The sequence below is a fragment of the Sorex araneus genome, chromosome X, assembly GCF_027595985.1.
Source record: "Sorex araneus isolate mSorAra2 chromosome X, mSorAra2.pri, whole genome shotgun sequence".
Classification (NCBI taxonomy): domain Eukaryota; kingdom Metazoa; phylum Chordata; class Mammalia; order Eulipotyphla; family Soricidae; genus Sorex; species Sorex araneus.
In genome coordinates, this window is record NC_073313.1 from 238,141,224 (window position 1) to 238,159,758 (window position 18,535).

The 18,535-nt window shown below is 38.9% G+C and overlaps 1 protein-coding gene across 3 annotated transcripts in view; it reads left to right on the forward strand.

Moving 5' to 3' along the window:
- Positions 1-18,535, forward strand: part of PARD3B (par-3 family cell polarity regulator beta) — a 1,223,953-nt gene that overhangs the window by 835,113 nt on the left and 370,305 nt on the right. For all 3 annotated transcript variants that reach the window (XM_012933501.2, XM_055122817.1, XM_055122818.1), the window contains 2 exons: positions 4,357-4,563; positions 5,310-5,547. In XM_012933501.2, coding sequence (XP_012788955.2) covers positions 4,357-4,563; positions 5,310-5,547 — 445 coding nt within the window. The remainder of the gene's footprint in view (positions 1-4,356; positions 4,564-5,309; positions 5,548-18,535) is intronic.

Here is an 18,535-nt window from a genome sequence, read left to right on the forward strand (position 1 = left end):
CATCCCATATGGTACCCCAAATTCTGGTAGGAGTGATTCCGGAGCACAGAACAAGGAGTACAGTTGGATGTGACCCAGTCCCCCAGGGGATAAGAAGAAATAAAGGGAGAGTTTAATACATGACACATGAAGAATAATTTTTATTATCACCTTGGACCTACGTTTTTCATCCTTTTAGCATCCTTGATAACTATTGAATCAATTGTTTCAAGTTTGTGTATGTCAAGCTCATATTTCTAATAGGAAGATTTTTGGGGGGTCACACCCAGTAATGCTCAGGGGTTACTCCTGACTCTGCATTCAGGAATTACTCCTGGCGTGCTTGGGAGACCATATGGGATGCAGGGGACCAGGTAGACCACATGCAAGGCAAACGCCCTACCTGCTATACTATCACTCCGGCCCCTAGAAGATAAAATTTTTAAGATATTAAAGATTATATTCACTAAATAAGGTTGAAGTTAAAAATAAAGACTTGCCACTCAAGGTTAGAAGAATTTTCAACTAACCTAACCTACCTGAAAATCAGTTAATCACTCATATTAATTCCATAGATGCTCAAAATGGGACAAATAAAGGGTCAAATTTGGACAAAGCGCATCCCATGACTAAAATATATGGTAGTCATAGATCATTCTCTCAGGAAGTTGTTTAAAATCACCCACAGCCAATATCATATCAGTTACATATGAAAGCATAAGAAACCATCATACTTGGTAGTGACTTCCATGAGATAGAGGGACTGAGGTTTTGAATTTGATTAAATGGATAAGCAATGAGATGACAGTGACACAGTGATACAATGATACAGTGGTACTTTCTGTTATCCCTTCAGAGAATCCTCGGCTATCTTCAGCGAGAGCCCAGAAAGTAGGATTTGTGTAAGTGATTAGTCTAACAGTGAATCTTGAATCTTTGGATTCTAAAAGCTACAATTCCTAGGCCAGAGTGATAATACAGGGTAATGATGTTTGACTTGCAGAGAGCTGATCCCAGTTTGATCCCCAGCACCACATAGAGTCCCCACTATATAGAGCACCACTGGAAGAGACCTCTGAGCACAAATCCAGGAGTAAGCATTGAGCACCACCAAGTGCAGTCCCAAAACAAAATAAAAGTTTCAATTCCTAAGCAATGTCAGCCTCATCTATAATTGTTGAGGATAAGGGTAGGTAGAGACTGGGGATTAAGTATAAGACTGTTTGGTATTGCATACCTTTTTTACATGGTAAAGCTACATTGGACTGGAGCAATTGCACAGGTGGTAGGGCGTTTGCCTTGCACACAGCTGACCAGGGTTCGATTGCTCCATCCCTCCCAGAGAGCCTGGCAAGCTACCAAGAGTATCTCGCCCTGCATGGCAGAGCCTGGCAAGCTACCCATGTCGTAGTTGATATGCCAAAAACAGTTAACAAGTCTCACAATGGAGATGTTACTGGTGCCCGCTAGAGCAAATCAATGAACAGCGGGACACGACAGTGCTACAGTGCTACAAAGTTACATTATTATTAGCATTTTGTTTACATTTAATGCTAATATCCATCAGTTCACATAATAATTCTTACCAGAGTATTAAGCCTAATCTTCTGTCAGAAGCCCTGGGACACACAGAGACAAACTAGGGAGTTTCTGGTCATGGTGCTGTCAGTTTTCACTGCAGTCATATCAGTGTTTCTGTTAAGTCCTAAGCAGTTACCCGGTTTGCAGTTTTTCTCTCTAACATCCTCTTCTGCTGTGTCCCACTTTCTCCCCAGGGACACATAGAAAATTGTCTAACTGTGAAGACCTCCAGATATGCACATTTATGACCTAGAACTTCATCACACTTTGGGCTTCGTTTTACTATGTACTCAGTCTATAAAGCTAGATTGTTGTTTTGGCCAACTTTGCCAAAACAACATGCTTCTTATTTTGTTTACTTTTGTTTATGCTAAAGGAGTTCATTGCACACTCTTTAAATCCTACAAAATAGTTGACTCCTTCGGTGTTCAGTTAGCTTTGAATTTGTAGCCATATATTTTATTTCTTCTCAGATATGTCTTTTTGTGGAGTTTGAGGTTAGCTTCTTTTCGATAGCAAGCCTTTATCTTGGATGATTTATTTACTTTCATGTCCCCTGGAATTTATTGTGAAGGTTGATGTGCACGCTCACAATTTGGGATTTAATACAACCTGCTGAATGGCAATTAATAAATAAAATATGGCTACTATTGTTGACCAAGGATCTAGGCTTTCTCAGATAGTTCTCATGCTTCCATCAAACTTTCTTTTAGATATCCCTAGGGGTTAAAGTGTAAAATATTGTTTATAAACTCCAAAGCTTTTGCAATTGCTCCAGTAACTCAAGCCTCTATGTTGCCTTATGCTTTCTTGTCAAAATGATCTTATTAATTTCTGTTCCTTCAATTTACCATCCTTCCTGGGAATATAAAAAATATGCCTTTTTGTGGATTTAGTAGCAATGAATATTGGATATTTATGACTTGCAAGTAGACCTGAAATTTGTCCTTGAAATGTTTTATAATTTGCTTTGCATAGTCTATCTCTGATGCAGTTACTGAAGGCACACTGTCACCTATAAAACTGCAATGTTTATCATCATCTTCATGTATTTTGTGAAAAATGAAAAATTGTGTCCTACACATTAATGAGGAAGCTCTATCTATAAAACAGCATCCATTTTTTAAAAGTTTGCTTGAACAGACTTGGGGATAAGGCAGACCAATATTCTTATTTAAAGATAGAGAAAGTACAGTGCATTTTATATAATTCGATCATAATAAAGTAGAGGGGGAAGCCAAGTACATCTTTAAGCATTGGAAAGTGAAAAAATTGGAGTTAGGCATCTTGAGGACAATTTTCAGTACTTACTGATACAAAATATGTTACTGTTGATGGGCTATTTCACTATTCTTCCTGTTTCCTCATTTGAAAAATGGAACTAACATTGTGGTGGTAATATAGTCACAATTATAATAAGGTTAATGTAGAGAAGGCACTTTGAACAGGACTAAGCACTCCATGCGTTGTCAGCTGTTACCATTATTGTTGTTGGTTTTATTATTTTTAGCGTACTCAGAGTACAGAGAAGGTCATCTGTGTACTATTATTTAACTTTGTATATGCATATATGAATTGGATCTTTGCTGTACTATTTCTTTATTCTTTGTATTACCTAACAATTTGTTAAACAACTAGAGGTTGATTTTCTATGGTGACTACAGCAAAAGCAAAGTGATAGTTAGAAAAGAGAGTGTACTTTATTGAACTCAAGTGTGTTGATGCTTAAAGTAGAAACTTCACATTCATGGTATTTAATCTGTACTCAATCTGTATCTATTGAAAAAAAGTAAAGTATTTTATTTCCAGAAATGCAAGTGTAACCTCTCCTTGACAATAATCTCCTTCTTTGCTGGAGAGTATCAGGAGCTTTGACCCTTTTGAAAAAGAAGTCTGATAGAATTCCTTTGGACTTTGAAATAATCCTTGTGCTGCTGGTATTTATCTAGCCTAATCCTATTACAGACAAATGGGAGCCTGGCTGTGGGTGGGAAAGGGGGTCAAGGCCTGGGTGCATGGGGGCAGCTATAGGACAAGAAGATAGCACTAATGAAAAATATTATATACCTGAAAACAAATGATTAACGTTCACTCAGGTTTTATTATTTTCTTTTAGGTATTTTATATTATATTAAATAGTTGCCCATTTTCTAGATGCCCAAATGGAAATTCATTAAAACATACACTGAACAAGGTATTTTCTTTTTTCTTTTATATGTGTTGACTAAATACATTAAATTCATTCCACACTGATAGCTGCACAAGTAAGGCAAAGTCTCAGAAAATATAATCACGTAGTGCTTCTTGTTTCCATGCAAAAAACTTGCATAATAATAATGAAAACAATGGTAATGATAATGATCTCTGAGAGTACCAAGGAGAGGGACTATAAGAAAAACACTGACTATGTTAGGGACCTTTTGAGCCCATGTGTTTGTGTCTGTAATTGTTTCTCTATAGGTGTATATAGACACATTTTCATATATATGTGTATAATCTCTTCAATTCATTTAGCCTCTCAAATTCATATAATTTGCATATATATACATACTTTTTTCTCTATATGGCACATATCATTTAAAAATAAATTTATAGAAAGGAAAACTAAGGCTCAAAGAAATTAATCACTTGCTTAAAGGTGCACAAATTGGCAGAACCAGGATCTCAACCTAAGCCCCATCCATTTAACTTCTTTTTTAGATGTCAAAAGAGAAGTGTGGTAGAAGTGACAAGTTTTTCCACCATACCACTCTGCCTCAGTAGCCAAAGAGTAATGCTTGGTCCTTTGTTTTGCAGCATCTCCAGGCAAAGATTTTGGTCCAACTCTGGGTTTGAAAAAGTCCAGTTCCTTGGAGAGCCTCCAGACAGCAGTGGCCGAAGTTAGGAAGAATGAACTTCCCTTCCACAGACCCCGGCCACACATGGTTCGTGGCCGAGGCTGCAACGAGAGCTTCAGAGCAGCCATTGACAAATCTTATGATGGGCCGGAAGAATTAGAAGCTGGTAGGCAATTATCATGCTTCCTTAAACGGTTCTTCATCTTGGTCATATCCGCGACTCATGGGCAAGAATGTGTGATTAACTACAGAGAAAAATGGTTTAAGGATCACAATTATATTTTTGATATTAAAAGTAATTCATTTTCCTGATATGTTTTGCCCTTTGGCTTAACGAACATGGAATTGGATAACACAATCTGCAATTTATTTTACATTGCAAACACTTAAGAACTGTTCTCCTTCACTTTCCTACAAGGACCAACTGTCATCTACCCCGGGGATAGGCACACTAAGTATGCGTGTTTGGACATTCTTATTCTAGTCATTAGAAGCAGAAGCATCAACCTGAGGACTGACTGCATTAATTGGGTACAAAGCAGGGGTTATGTTTGTACTCCAAACCTCTTCTGGAAGCAAACTTGCCTTGTTTGTTTCCCAGCATGGGGGCTTTCTGAGCTGATCAAGGTTAACAAGCCAACTCTCAGTGAGATCAGTGTTTTACCACATATCAACCATTTATCCTAGTCTAAGCAATTATCCCACACCCCCACCTTGACCCTGCAGCTGCATCACACCTTCTCCAAGTAACCTGTTTTAGACAGTTGTCTCTTCCAAGGGTATAAGTCAGCCACATGGTAGGGTAGAATTCCCCCATCCCTTTTATTCATTCCTATTTTGCATTTCCGCCATTCTTGCTGTAATAACAATAAGTGCCCCTGACCATGTGTATTGATCTTGTGTTCTGTACAGACAGTCTGTCTGATAAGAGCTCTCAGTCCGGCCAAGGAGCTCTGAACTATGAATCAGTTCCTCAAGGGACTTCCGAGCTAGAGGACATGGACAGTAAGGCCCGGAAAGCCAAAAAGATGAAAGAGAAGGAGAAGAAGAAGGAGAAGAGCAAACTGAAAGCCAAGCAGAAGAAGCAGAAAGAGGAAAACGAAGATCCGGAAAGGAAGACAAAGCTGAAGGGATTCAGCGCCATGCTGAGGTAGGACGCTGTTCTGAAGGCACAGGTGGTTTGGTGTTGTCCTTTACTTTCTCCTGATGAGATCACTCATGCTTGTGCATTCAGAAACAAATATGTGAACTGCAAACAGGTTGTTTCCTTTGCTGAAGAAACAGAAAGGCTTTATGGGTTGGCTCTTAGAGCTCAAGGGGGTGACGCGAAGCTGTCCAACATCTGTTTTCACAGGAAGGCCAGCAAGTGGTAGCAATAGAAGGAAAGCCTGCTTCCCTGGGTACCACAGCACTTGCTTCTTACATGAGCATAAGGAAAATATACAGCAAGGACAGTCTAAGCCACTGTCTCTAAAATACACACTATTTTTGTTTGTTTGGAGGCCACGCCAGCTAGTGCTCAGGGCTTATTCCTGGCTCTGAGCTCAGAAAGCATTCCTATGGAACTTGGAGGACCATATCAGGTACCTAGGATTGAACTCAGTTGGCCATATGCAAAACAAATGCCCTACCAACTCTAGTGTCTCTCCAACACAAAAACACCTACTTTGAATTGGAGGACACAGGATACGTAGATCCCACTCCCCTCCTCTGGTGATTCTGGGCCTGTCTATGGCCAAGTCTGTGGTCAGGTCAAACTGACCGCTATAGAGATGTTGTGGCATAGGGAAGGTGTCATTAAGTCTGGAGTCACACAACCCTCCACTGAATCCATCACCTTCCACATTCAAGCTGCTGGGTGTCACACCCAGGACTTAACTTCCCTGGATCTTACTTTGCTGATGGTCAAAAATGAAGTTGGCAATCCTGTTCTCCTAACCCAGTGGGATAATAAACTCAATGCTTCTGTGTAGTCAGGTCCTTGCCTTGACATGGTTCACAAGGTACAGTCTGAAAAAACAAAAGCAAAACCAAAAAAGACGTCTCCATTTATTGTCTTCATTCACCTTCTAATATGTTCTGTAGATACTCTAAAGTTGTCCCCAGTTTGATGAAATCTCAGTTCTCCAGCTCATTAACTAATTCCTTTTGGGTATTAAAGCCACCTCTTTCCAAGGGCAAAGTCATTAAATCTAATATTAGTCTGAGCTTTCTTTCTCCCAGACCCTCCTCGGTCTTCAACCCCAAGAACAGACCTACAGTGTGGTAGAAAGAAGGAGCTTTGCATTCTCCCATTATTCACTCTTTGAAACCCAAAGGAGGGAAGAGCATTTTGAAAATAGGGATGGAATTTTTCTTAATTTGTATGTGGGTGTCATGGAATCCTCTTTATGGGCCACTTTGATGGAGTTTTCAGGGATCTTCTTCCAGTACCTATCACTGATATGTGGCATTGATGTTTGCTCTGAGTTTTGAGAATCCTGAGACCAACATTATGTTGCCTTCTGATCTTTATTGCTACCTTGCTATGCATCTTTGAGAAGATTATTTTGTGTCTGTCTCTTTTATTCTGACTGACTTTACTCAGCATGATATCCTCTATTTCCATCTATGTCCCTGAAAATCGCATGATTTTGTTCTTTCTTAGAGCTGCATAGTATTCTATTTTGTGTATATCACAGAACTTCTTCATCTGTAGTTGGGCATTTGGGTTGTTTCCATGTCTTGGTTATTGTATAAATGCAACAATGACCATAGACGTGCGTATATCCTTTCTAATTATTATTTTTGTGTTGGGGGTAGCTTTTCAAGAAGTAGTATTATTGGGCCATATGGAAGAAGGACTACCAGTGATTCTTAACTAACTGGGCCAATGGTTCAATGCAAGGACCTAAGAATGTGGTACGACTTGGGTCCTGTAGTGCTGATTGTAGTTATCAGACTAAGAAGTCTCATGTAGGGCTGCTGAGGTGGTATCAGCATGAGTTGTGTTTAGCCTAATCTTTATCATGTCTGGCTTGGTTTTCTGGAATTACTTTTCTCTTGCCCCTTCATGTGACCCATGTACAGCCTGTTCTCGCTACTTTCTTTTCACCAACTTGCCATAGAAATACCCCAAAGCCTTACATCCTCAGTCTTCTCCAAGGCAGAGGCAAATCCTACCTCTGTGACTCCTCAACTCTGGAATCGCACACGAAACTCTCCCAAGAACACTGTAGTGTTCTCTTAAAAATGGTCATGAATGGTGGCGAATAACCAACCAGACAGAGTTTTTAAAATAGGATGACTCTTTCATACAATTCCTTTCCATTTCTCATAAGTGGCTTTCACGTAACCCCTCACTTAATTGTGGGAAGAGGAGGAAAACATAACTTTCTACTACACCCTTTATTCCTATAGTGTCTTTTACAAAGAAAAATTTTCTGTCGATCTCTACTCTGATTTCCTGAGGACTGAAGGTGAAAGATGAGAGTAATAACTCACGAGCTAGTTTGGGATCACTTATAACTCCCTAGAAAATATCTTTCTTAAGATATGTATTTGGAAATATGTGTGATTGAATGTTAAGTTTTCAAGAGAGAGAAAAATCACACATATTTGGATGTCTGATAATGTGAACATATGTGTGTGTATATATATCATGTACTCTAAAAAATATATGTGTAATAATAATAGTAAAAAAGGGCTTTGACATTCCAAATAGATATATTTAGGGACACAGCTAAGAGTGGCATCAGTGGAAAAGTCTCTCAATAGAAAGGGGTTTGATTTTTGTGGTCTCTATAGACACTGTCTTTATATTTGACATTTTGAATTCAAATGTGCTCTTATACTGGGTAATTATTATAATTGCCAGAATTTATGGACTGTGAGTTAAGCATGCTGATAATAATGCCATGTGCAATTGCAATGTTTATAAATGAGCATCACCCTTGACGTTATGAAGTATAGAGGTTAAAAGTTTAAACTCTGTCTTGTGGACATTGGCATTCAATCTTGACTCCTCTTCTTTACATTTTCTCAGTGATGTTGAACAAGTTCATGTCTTTGTCTTGATTTTCTCATCTGAAAAATGGGACTAAAAGTGGAGTCTGTTTTTATCATGAGAATTTTAGTACTTATGTGTTATACGCTTAAAACTGTGCCTGGCAAGTAATAAACATTCAATGTGAACAATGGGTCATCAGGGTGATGAGTCTCTAACAATGGCCATGTCCAAGTTCTGGTTCCTGTGAATATCTATCCAGTGTGGCCAAGGAGAGTTTGGGTTTCTTATCATCTGACCTTTTAAGATAGGTGAGCACTGTACCTCCTGCTGTGAGTCCACAGTAAGCTCAAGGATCTTTAAAATGAAGGTGTGTCCATGGAAGGAAGGTCCAGAAAAATTCAGTGTTGCTGGCTTTGAGATGAAAGTATTAGGCCACAATCCAAGCAATGTGGGTGGCCTCTGGATGATAGAAAAAGGCAAGGAGACAGAGTTTTTTTTTCTCTGGATAGGCTCCAGGAAGAAAGACAGCCTGTAAACCCCTTCATTTTAGCCTATTCTATGGTGTAAGTCACTAACTCTGTGGTAATACTTTACAACATCAAGAGAAAACTAATAGTATTTTATAATGATGATTACTACTTCTACAATAGTATAGTAATTTTTAAGGTAAAAAGATTCCTCTTTAGGTTATTAAAGAATATATATAAATATCAATGAAATAGTCTATATGTATAAAATTGTTAGGGCTTCACAGATCCCAATTTTGAAATATTACCAAATGAAGCTCGTACTTGATATTTTAGGTCACATGATTTGTCTTGATTGGGTTTATATGCCATTAACCATGCTACATAGCTGAGTCTTCCTTTTGAGTCCAATATATGACGTATTTTCCTGTGGTAGAAATCATGGGGCCCAGGTAGTTGAGACAACTAACTTTGTTTTCTTTTACTGTGTTAGCAAAATTAAGATATGATAGGTGATGTTTGATTTTTATCTTTGGTGTAAAAATAGCAACTGTTTTTCAAGGCGTTTTGCATATAAGTTTGTGAGCATATTGGAGTTGCTGCTACATGCACATTTTCAACAGCAAGGAACACAAAAGCTGTCACCATTAGTCAACAGATTTTGCTTTAATTTTCGTCTGTTGCTCAGATGCTATTGACTTAGTTTCTTTCTTATTTAAAAAGAATTGATTGCTTTAAGGTTCTTGAGGAGTTAGATGTGTGATTTAAATATGTATTTTCCCATGATTTGCATTTCATACTCTCCTGAGCATAGTGCTTTAATGTGCGTTGTACAGTCCTACCATGTATAATGGCACCTGGCCAAGAACATCAGTGGGGATCGAAATTCTGCCTCCTTTTCCTCACCAAACCATGTTTCATGACAGAAGGGATGTGTTAGCAGTAGATCTCTCTTGTAAAAAGGCAAGCCTCCTGTTTGTTTCTGCTATTAACTGGTCAATTTATGTGATGATATGTAGTAAACGAGCTGAACTCATTGGTTATTTTACCTACTTCCAATCCTTTTTTTAAAAATTTTTTTGAATTTTTTTTTTAATTAGTGAATCACTGTGAGGGTACAGTTACAGATCCATACATCATTGTGCTCATGTTTCCCCCATACAAAATTCAAGAACCCATCCCTTCACCAGTGCCCATTCTCCACCACCAGTAAACCCAGCATCCCTCCAACCCTCCCCAGACCTGTCTCCCCCCACCCCACACTGCCACTATGGCAGGGTATTCCCTTTTGTTCTCTCTCTCTGATTAGGTGTTGTGGTTTGCAATAAAGGTGTTGAGTGGCCATTGTGTTCAGTCTCTAGTCTACATTCGGCACACGTCACCCTTCCCCTGCATGACCTCCGACCACATTTTACTTGGTGTTCCCTTCTCTGAGTTGCCCAGAATGAGAGACCAGCCTCCAAGCCATGGAGTCGACCTCCTGGTACTTATTTCTACTATTCTTGGGTGTTAGACTCCTAGTCTATTATTCTATATTCCACAGATGAGTGCAATCTTTCTATGTCTGTCTCTCTCTTTCTGACTCATTTCACTTTGCATGATACTTTCCATGCTGATCCACTTATATGCAAACTTCATGACCTCATTTTTTCTAACAGCTGCATAGTATTCTACTGTATAGATGTACCAAAGTTTCTTCAACCAGTCATCTGTTCTAGGGCACTCCAGTTTTTTCCAGATTCTGGCTATTGTAAACAGTGCTGCGATTAACATATAAGTGCAGATGTCATTTCGACTATACTTTTTTGCTCCTCTGGGATATATTCCCAGCAGTTGTATTACTGGGTCAAATGGGAGCTCAACCTCTAGTTTTTTGAGAATCATCCATATCGTTTTCCAAAAGGGCTGAACCAGTCGACATTCCCACCAGCAGTGTAGAAGGGTCCCTTTCTCCCCACATCCTTTCCAGCAGTGGTTGCTTTTGTTCTTTTGGATGTGTGCTAATCTCTGTGGTGTGAGGTGGTATCTCATGGTTGTTTTGATCTGCATCTCTCTGATGATTAGTGATGTAGAGCACTTTTTCATGTGCCTTTTGGCCATTTGTATCTCTTCCTTGGGAAAGTTTTTGTTCATTTCTTTGCCCCATTTTTTGATGCCTTCTCCCAATCCTTTTGGAAACTTTAGAGTTCATCTCATTACTTCACACATTCTTTATGTTCAGTAGAATTGCAGTATCATAGGTTTTGCTGGTCATATAATTACCCCCTGTCTGACCTAACTATGACTCAGTTATACTCAATAATAACTCAGGTTATCATTGGGAAATTTGCAGCATAAGAATCTACCAACTTTTCAGCTTTCTATTTAAAAAGACTTGGAGTGGGGTGGTCAGAGTGCTTAGTTTTGTTTATTATGTGATATCTTTGGTCATTATACTCTAATTTGGGTACCCAATCTGAAAAAAAAAATGAACAGAGGCTACAATTCCAGTAGACAAGTCTCCTTCCTAGGGTCCAGCAGGCATATTTTGGTACTGCGGATAAATGCCCTTTGTCTAAGAAAATTTTGCCCTCTCTAGAATAGATAACCCAGAAATAAGTTTCTGATTTTTTAATTATTAACTGCTTTTATAGATCTGTGCATTCTTTGGAGAGGAGAGGGCTGCTTTTTAAATACTGTGAAGGGGACCCAAGCTTCTCCCAATAAATCTTGGACAAATTGGCCTGGGGTTCAAAGCAAGGGCCTGAGGATGTAGTGCTGCTGTGTCAAGAACCATCTAGACCACCTGCATGGTGCTCAGGGTACCAGCAGGCAAACTTGGTGCTTCAGAGAGCTCTGGGAGACTCTCATGAGTGTATTCTGGGTGCTGGGGATCAAACTGGGGTCAGGTGCATGGATTTAGCTCCTATACCTATTCCCCAACCCTTGATACTATTTTCTTTAAAATGAATTTTTCTGTATGCTTGTGTTTAAAATATGTTGCTTTGTTGTCTCCTCTTGATATACGCTACTCATTTAAAGTCTTTGAATTTTCAACTTGTTCCAAGCTCTGAGTATAAAGACTTGACATTGACCAAGTACCACTTTTTCTCTGTTATTTGGTACCCAAAGGGGTTGTCCCTAATAACTTCATTTTTTCAATGGAAAACAAAAAACAAAGTACAAAACCTGCCATTGGACAGCTCATCTCTGTCTTGTGAAGTTTGTCTATTCATGCTCCTTTGATTAGTAACACATATCAAATGTCTGATCTTTGCCAACTTCATGCAGACTAATTTTTTTTCACTCAATGTTTTCTACCATTGGCTCCCTGAGCATCAAACATCGTGCTCAGGGCTAGGCAAGCCACAGTGAAGTCTCTGCTTTTGCATCATCTGTGTGTGTGTATCTTAATGGAGGGAAAATGATTCAAGACTTTCCTTGGGAGGAGTTTAAAACAAAAACAAGAAAAAATTTTATAACTATGTAAATACTTGTAATGATGAATTTCTGGAGGAGTGGTGAGATGTTTACCTAGCATCCCTCTGGGAGAATATCCTGCATTTTAACTCAAGGGAGTCAACAGTCCGTTTTTTTATGGTGCTGAACAAGACATCCAGGCAATCTCTCTGGTAGAATTTACATTCCAGAGAGGAGAGAAAAGAATAAACAACTAACTTAAAGGAATTAGTTAAGACTATAGTGGGGGTTAGGAAGAGGGTCATGTCTGAAGGGATGGTATCATCTCACCCTCCGTTAACTGTCTCAGCAGCCTATAGAGTGTGAGTATGTATCTGCGCAATGACACTGAATTGCCAGTAGATACCTTATCAGAACTTTGCACACTGTGGTTCCCCTGCCAAATCACTTAATGCCTGCTTATTTTTGTTATGTAGCATGTGAATATGGGAAGGTTATTTTTAAACCAACTTCAAATAAAACTGTAACAAAAAGCTAGCCCAAATCGTATGTTTTAGTATACAAAGCCCTATTATACCTGAAGGAAACATTCTCAGGCCACATGGCTTAAACTGTGAAATTAGTTTGCAGCTGTCTTTATCCATCCCAGTTCCAATGAGTCCATTAGTTGGATTGTCTTAATTGTTTCTCAGCTAATGTAGGTGGAACTCAGAGATACAATGTTCCAGTTTCTAAAAAGAAAAACCTGTATCACAATCCATATTGCAATGGCATTTTTGGAATCTAGGGTGATGAAGTCTTTCTAAAGTTTGGAAATACTAAAGCACATGTTTACTATTTATTTTATAATAATACATAATAAGATATATATTTGTTTTATAATAATATATATATTTGTATTATCTAATAATACAGGAAAGATACATATATATGGATTTTTGCTTTGGTTTTGGCCAACATTCAGTTGTGCTGAAGGCTTACTCCTGGCTGTGACCTCAGTGATTATTCCTAACTAGATTTGGGGACCATATTTCAGTGCTGGGGATCAAACTTGGATCTGTCACACTTAAGGCAAGTTTCCTACCCTCTGTACTATTGCTCCAGGCCAGAGAGGCTATATATTTTATCAAAACTAGGGCTACTCTATATATGAGCATTCTGCTATGAATTGTTTACAAACAAAAGACAGGGGTCAGAGAGTTTGTACATGAGTTAAAGTGCTTACTTTTATAGTCGGTTAACTGCACTATGAACCCTGACACTGGTTCCATCCTATAGCATCCCCTGAGCACCATCAAGAGTGAATCTTGAGCACAAAGCCTAGAATAGTCCCTAAACACTGTCCTGATTTGGCAAAATACACAGTCAAAAATATCAGGACTGCTATATAGCTACTGTAATTTTAACTACTACTACTGCTACTACTACTACTACTACTACTACTACTACTACTACTATTACTAGTACTACTACTACTACTACTACTACTTGTGTATTCACAAAATGTGTGGTGTGGACTCTCTCTAGCCACTAGTGTTTTTTGGCCTTGAGCTGCTTCCCCACCCTGGCCTGCAACCACTGCCAACAGATGCACGAAGGAGGGAACAGGTCTGCCATGCTGGTTGGTGATCATTTGCCATTTATTCCGTTCTCCTGCGTGCCTATTCCAATTTCACTAAGTATCCCATTCCAGTCTTAACACTCCATTCATTGCCATCTCCTACTTTTCCCCAGGCTAGTGTCCCTGTGCCCAGTCTCAAAGCCTTAGTCAAGAGCCCAACCTCCAAGGTTGAGGGGAGCGACTACACACAGGTCAGATGGCACAATCAACACATGTAAAACCCTTCCCCTTCCTTCAGGGAAGCTCTTCTAAGACAATGTTCTCCTCCTGCTAAGAGATCGGTAACTCAAGGGTGGAATTTCATGTAAGGGCATACTTCTCCTTTCCTTAGTCCAAAACAATCTTTTTAGATTTACTCCATAATAATCTTTCTAGTCATTTTGTGTGGACACAGTAAGAGATATATTTAGCTTATAGGGTGGCTCTCCTGGGGACATCTCACTATAGATCCCAGACTCCAGTCCTCAGGCCAAATTAGTCCTTCCTAACTCTAGCAGGGTCCTTGTCCAGCTACTTCTCTTTGGGTCATGACAGAATTCGTGCATGACCATGCTCTTAATTTATTATAAGCTTTATGGCACTTGGCCTGTCCAGTTTTGATACCAGGGTAGCTTACAGCTTTCCCTGGGTCTATCTAGTCCATTCATCGGGACCCTGCTTTTGGGGTGCTAGAAACTAAGGGCAATTGAGGCAAAGTCCAGTAAATATGACAGATGCTCAGGAATAAATATTACTCAGAGTCAATTAACTCCCAAGTTACAAAAGCATAGTATTAACTGACTTCCTGTGTCTATACAAAAAGGACATTGCTCTAATGTAAACTATGCAAAGGACATAAGGGAAAGAGAAAAGCAATATTTCACTGATAGATGCTAAAATTCAGAGTCTTTAGAAGGATCTGACATTACAAGAAACAGGGTCTGATTTGGGGATTAGGTCATTAACAGATAGGGGAAGCAAAGCACAGAGAAGAAGTTAAAGATAGACACAGAGAACTGTGATGGGTGTAACCCAGTAAATCTAAGTTCCCTGCAGCATGGGAGAAGGGACAAACCAATGTTATCCTACACTACTACTGCTGCTGCTGCTGCTACTGCTGTGTCCCTTAAGTCTGTCTCTCTCTTCTCTCTCTCTTCTCCTCCCTCTCCCCTCTCTCTTCTCTTCTCTCTCTTCTCTGTCTCTGTCTCTCCCTCTGTGTGTCTCTGTCTCTCTGTCTCATTCATTCCCTGCCAGTAACAGATACCACCACCCAAGTAATGCTTTGATCCTGTTTTAAAATCTGCCCTTTGGGGTTGAAATGGTAGTACAGCAAGTAGGACTACTTTCCTTGCATGCAGCTGACCTGGATTTGATCCTTGGCATCCCATGTCATCTAAGCCCTGCCATGAGTGATCCCTGAGCACAGAGCCAGGAGTAACTCCTAAGCACCACTGAGTGTGACCCCCCCCCAAACCAAAAATTAACAAATAAAATCTAGACCCTGCACTCTCAGAGCCTCAGTCTATGCACCAGTACATGGGGGTTAATAACACACTCTCCCCAGGCCATTGTGAAGTTCATGTTAAATAAGTTATGTATACAAAACTATGAGAACAGTGGTTGCTTGGGGTCCACTTGTTTGCCCCCCTGCCACTCCAGATAAACAACCATCAGATTACTATTTCCCATGTTCAATTTTTCCTCTAATTGCTATTTTGTGTTTTGGGTGGACATGCTCTTTAAAAAAAAATTCTATAGCTTGGATAATCTTGTATAATAAAATTTTTAAAATGGGTAAAATCATTTTGTCATGTTTATTTTATTTTATAAACTTTCCACTACCTCTTTCTATTTTTAATGCTTATATTTTCATCTAGTAGAAGGCACAATTTTCTACTGCTTGATACAAATAGAAAATAGACTCAATACAAGAGAAACACTTTTTTCTTTTGTTTTCTTCACAAATTTCAGGTCAGAATATATAGATGGGCTTTGAATGTCATGTTCTTTAATACATGAATCATAGTCATTTCAATGAGCTGCCTTGGAAGTTGTTTTATAATACATTACCCATAAAGGTACATTTTGACTTGATTTTTAAATTAGGTTCAATAGAGCCTGAATACTTAAACCTCTAGAGAGCATGACATCTGTCATACATTTCTCCTCTTTACCTTGATCCCATAACGGCCGTTAGAGGTCCCATGCACAATAAACGTAACATGGCCATGTCTGTCATTACCTCTTTCCAGATAGTGGCTGTAAAATGTCTGGGTATTCTTCAACTTTATGGGTAGGAAGGGGTAACCTAGCTAATGTATCCAGGCCAATTTTAACAGTCATTTCCCCAAAGGCAAAAGGCTAACCATAGGCTAGAGTTAATGTGCTTAGCTTCACGAAGTAGACACCAGTTTGAAACATGAAAATTCAGATAAGACATGAAATCTGAAGCAGGCTGAAGTTTTTAATTCAGTCTCAAGATGGATGTAGAAATGCATGGAAAATAAAAAACCATGCAGGTCACAATGGAAAAAAAAAAGGTTGTAGATACTGAACCTAAGAGAAATATAGGACTGTGACAAAACAAATTGGTAAGTAAACAAGCAAATGAGTGAATGACTTTGCATGTCAAAGGCTGTCAGTGGTACAGCCATCCTCCCTGCTGTACAGCTGCCCATGATAGCAGAGAGACAGAAATAGAAGCTGAAATTGAAATTGAGTTTGGCCTCTTTTTTTTTTTTTTGTCTCTTTGGTAACTGAATTTTCTCACCTCGAAGTCCATCTTAAATTATTTACTTTCTCTTTTGCAATTTGAGCCATGAATATTTTGTTTCCTCATTTTGTTAATTTGCCAATTTTCCTTTGTGCTAAGTGCCCTAGCAATTTTAATTTTTCATTCAAGTTGGGAAGAGCAATGACCCTTTTTTTCCCTCCCATTATTACTATCATGGGCCTGGGCGTAGAATGTTCCTTTTTATGACCAGCAGAGTTAAGGCCATAATGGAAATGCAAAGTGGAGAGTGTAATATACAGATATTGACTTCCATTAAAACCAGTGGTGTGATAGCTGATACTATTTATGTATTTATGTATTGTATATCCCAGCTTCGGTTCATTGTCAACTAAGCACCCTCGAGGAAAATTAGCCCCGGAATATGAATGGATTGTGAACAGGAGGACCTAAAGGCGAGTGTGAGAGCTCTCATGTGAATAGGCCAACCCATGGGAGTAAATGCAAGTGTGGTTAACTACAAAAGTAGAGATGAAATTTGGATCAAACAAATGTAGAGTTGTTCGGTGGATGTTTATTTTCTAACTAAGAGAAGACCCAGAGACAGATGGGCCACTCCTCTGATGGGCTTAGTGCAAAGACAAATGAGCTGCCGTGGTGCCCAGCATGCAGAGTTGGTTTGGTGACTTTAATAATTTTATTTTTCAGCTGTCAAGCATGTCTGCAAATGTTTGTTTATCATTCTGTCTGTTTTTGAGCTTGTGTTCATGGAGGGGTGAGGGGCCTGGATGGAGTTAATTAGTAGAAAAATGTTCAGGGAGCTTGTTTTCAGAATCATTTAAAAATCTGATTGCTGTGCATTGCCTTCCCCTCCTACCCTATGTAATCCTGATTACTCTCTGTAGCTGTGTTTATGACTGTCCAAAGCAAGATGATTTCCTTAGACTTATTACAATAAAAAATGATCACATAGAGTGTCAAGCAGAAGGCTTATTTGTTTAATTAGGGTTCTCTTCTCCTCTTAATATGCGTGCACAATTCCCATTAACGTTAATGGGAATTACGAAAGAGCACTGAAGGAGAATAGACCCCTTTATCTCATTACTTTCCTTCGATAATGAGCTTTAGATTTGTTAACAGATCAGAACAAAAGTCCAGTGGAAAAAAAAGATGGGCTTAACTTTAAAGGACAATGACATGCTGAAACAGAACTTTCACGGGCACCAAAGCGGGAGATACACATTAATAAATTAACTTCATTAGTATTTAAGGTGAAATATAGTCATTTAAGTGCTGAATTAATAAAATGCAAAAGATTTCCTAATGGACCTATTTGCATACTCATACTAAATTACTAATAAAACATATTAACAGCAGTTTTATTCATATATGTAAACACTTCTAAGTTCTTAGATGGGACTCTATTTGTCTAATGCTTTGTACCATGTCCACCACAATGTCATGTCCTTCTAGGGTGCTTGCTTAATACTATTAGATAATGACATGTATAGATTTAATAATTTGCTTCAGGGGAAAATGGAGCTGGTTCTTTGTTTAGCACCTTTTATCTGAGAACTTCAGTGTAATTTACTGACATTCATCTTAAAGATGCATGGGAGATAAGTGTGGCAAATAGTAGCATCACTTTGCAGAAAATAAAGAATGAGGCATTGAAAGTGAAACAGTCTACCTAGGGCCAGACTTTGAACTGATCGTGATATTGAACTCCTCTCAATTATTGCTGGTGTTGTATTAACAGGATCTCAAAAATGCACTGAACATCAACCACAATTCTATGTGTACTGGCTTATACCTTTTAAAGCCCATACTTCTTTATTTTTGTTGTCCATTGGATTTTCTTATCCTAAGTCAACAAATAAGAAGCAATTTATTTGCTTTTGGTTCACAACAAAGGAGGAAGACTTGAATCTTTGAGATTACATAGAATAAGAA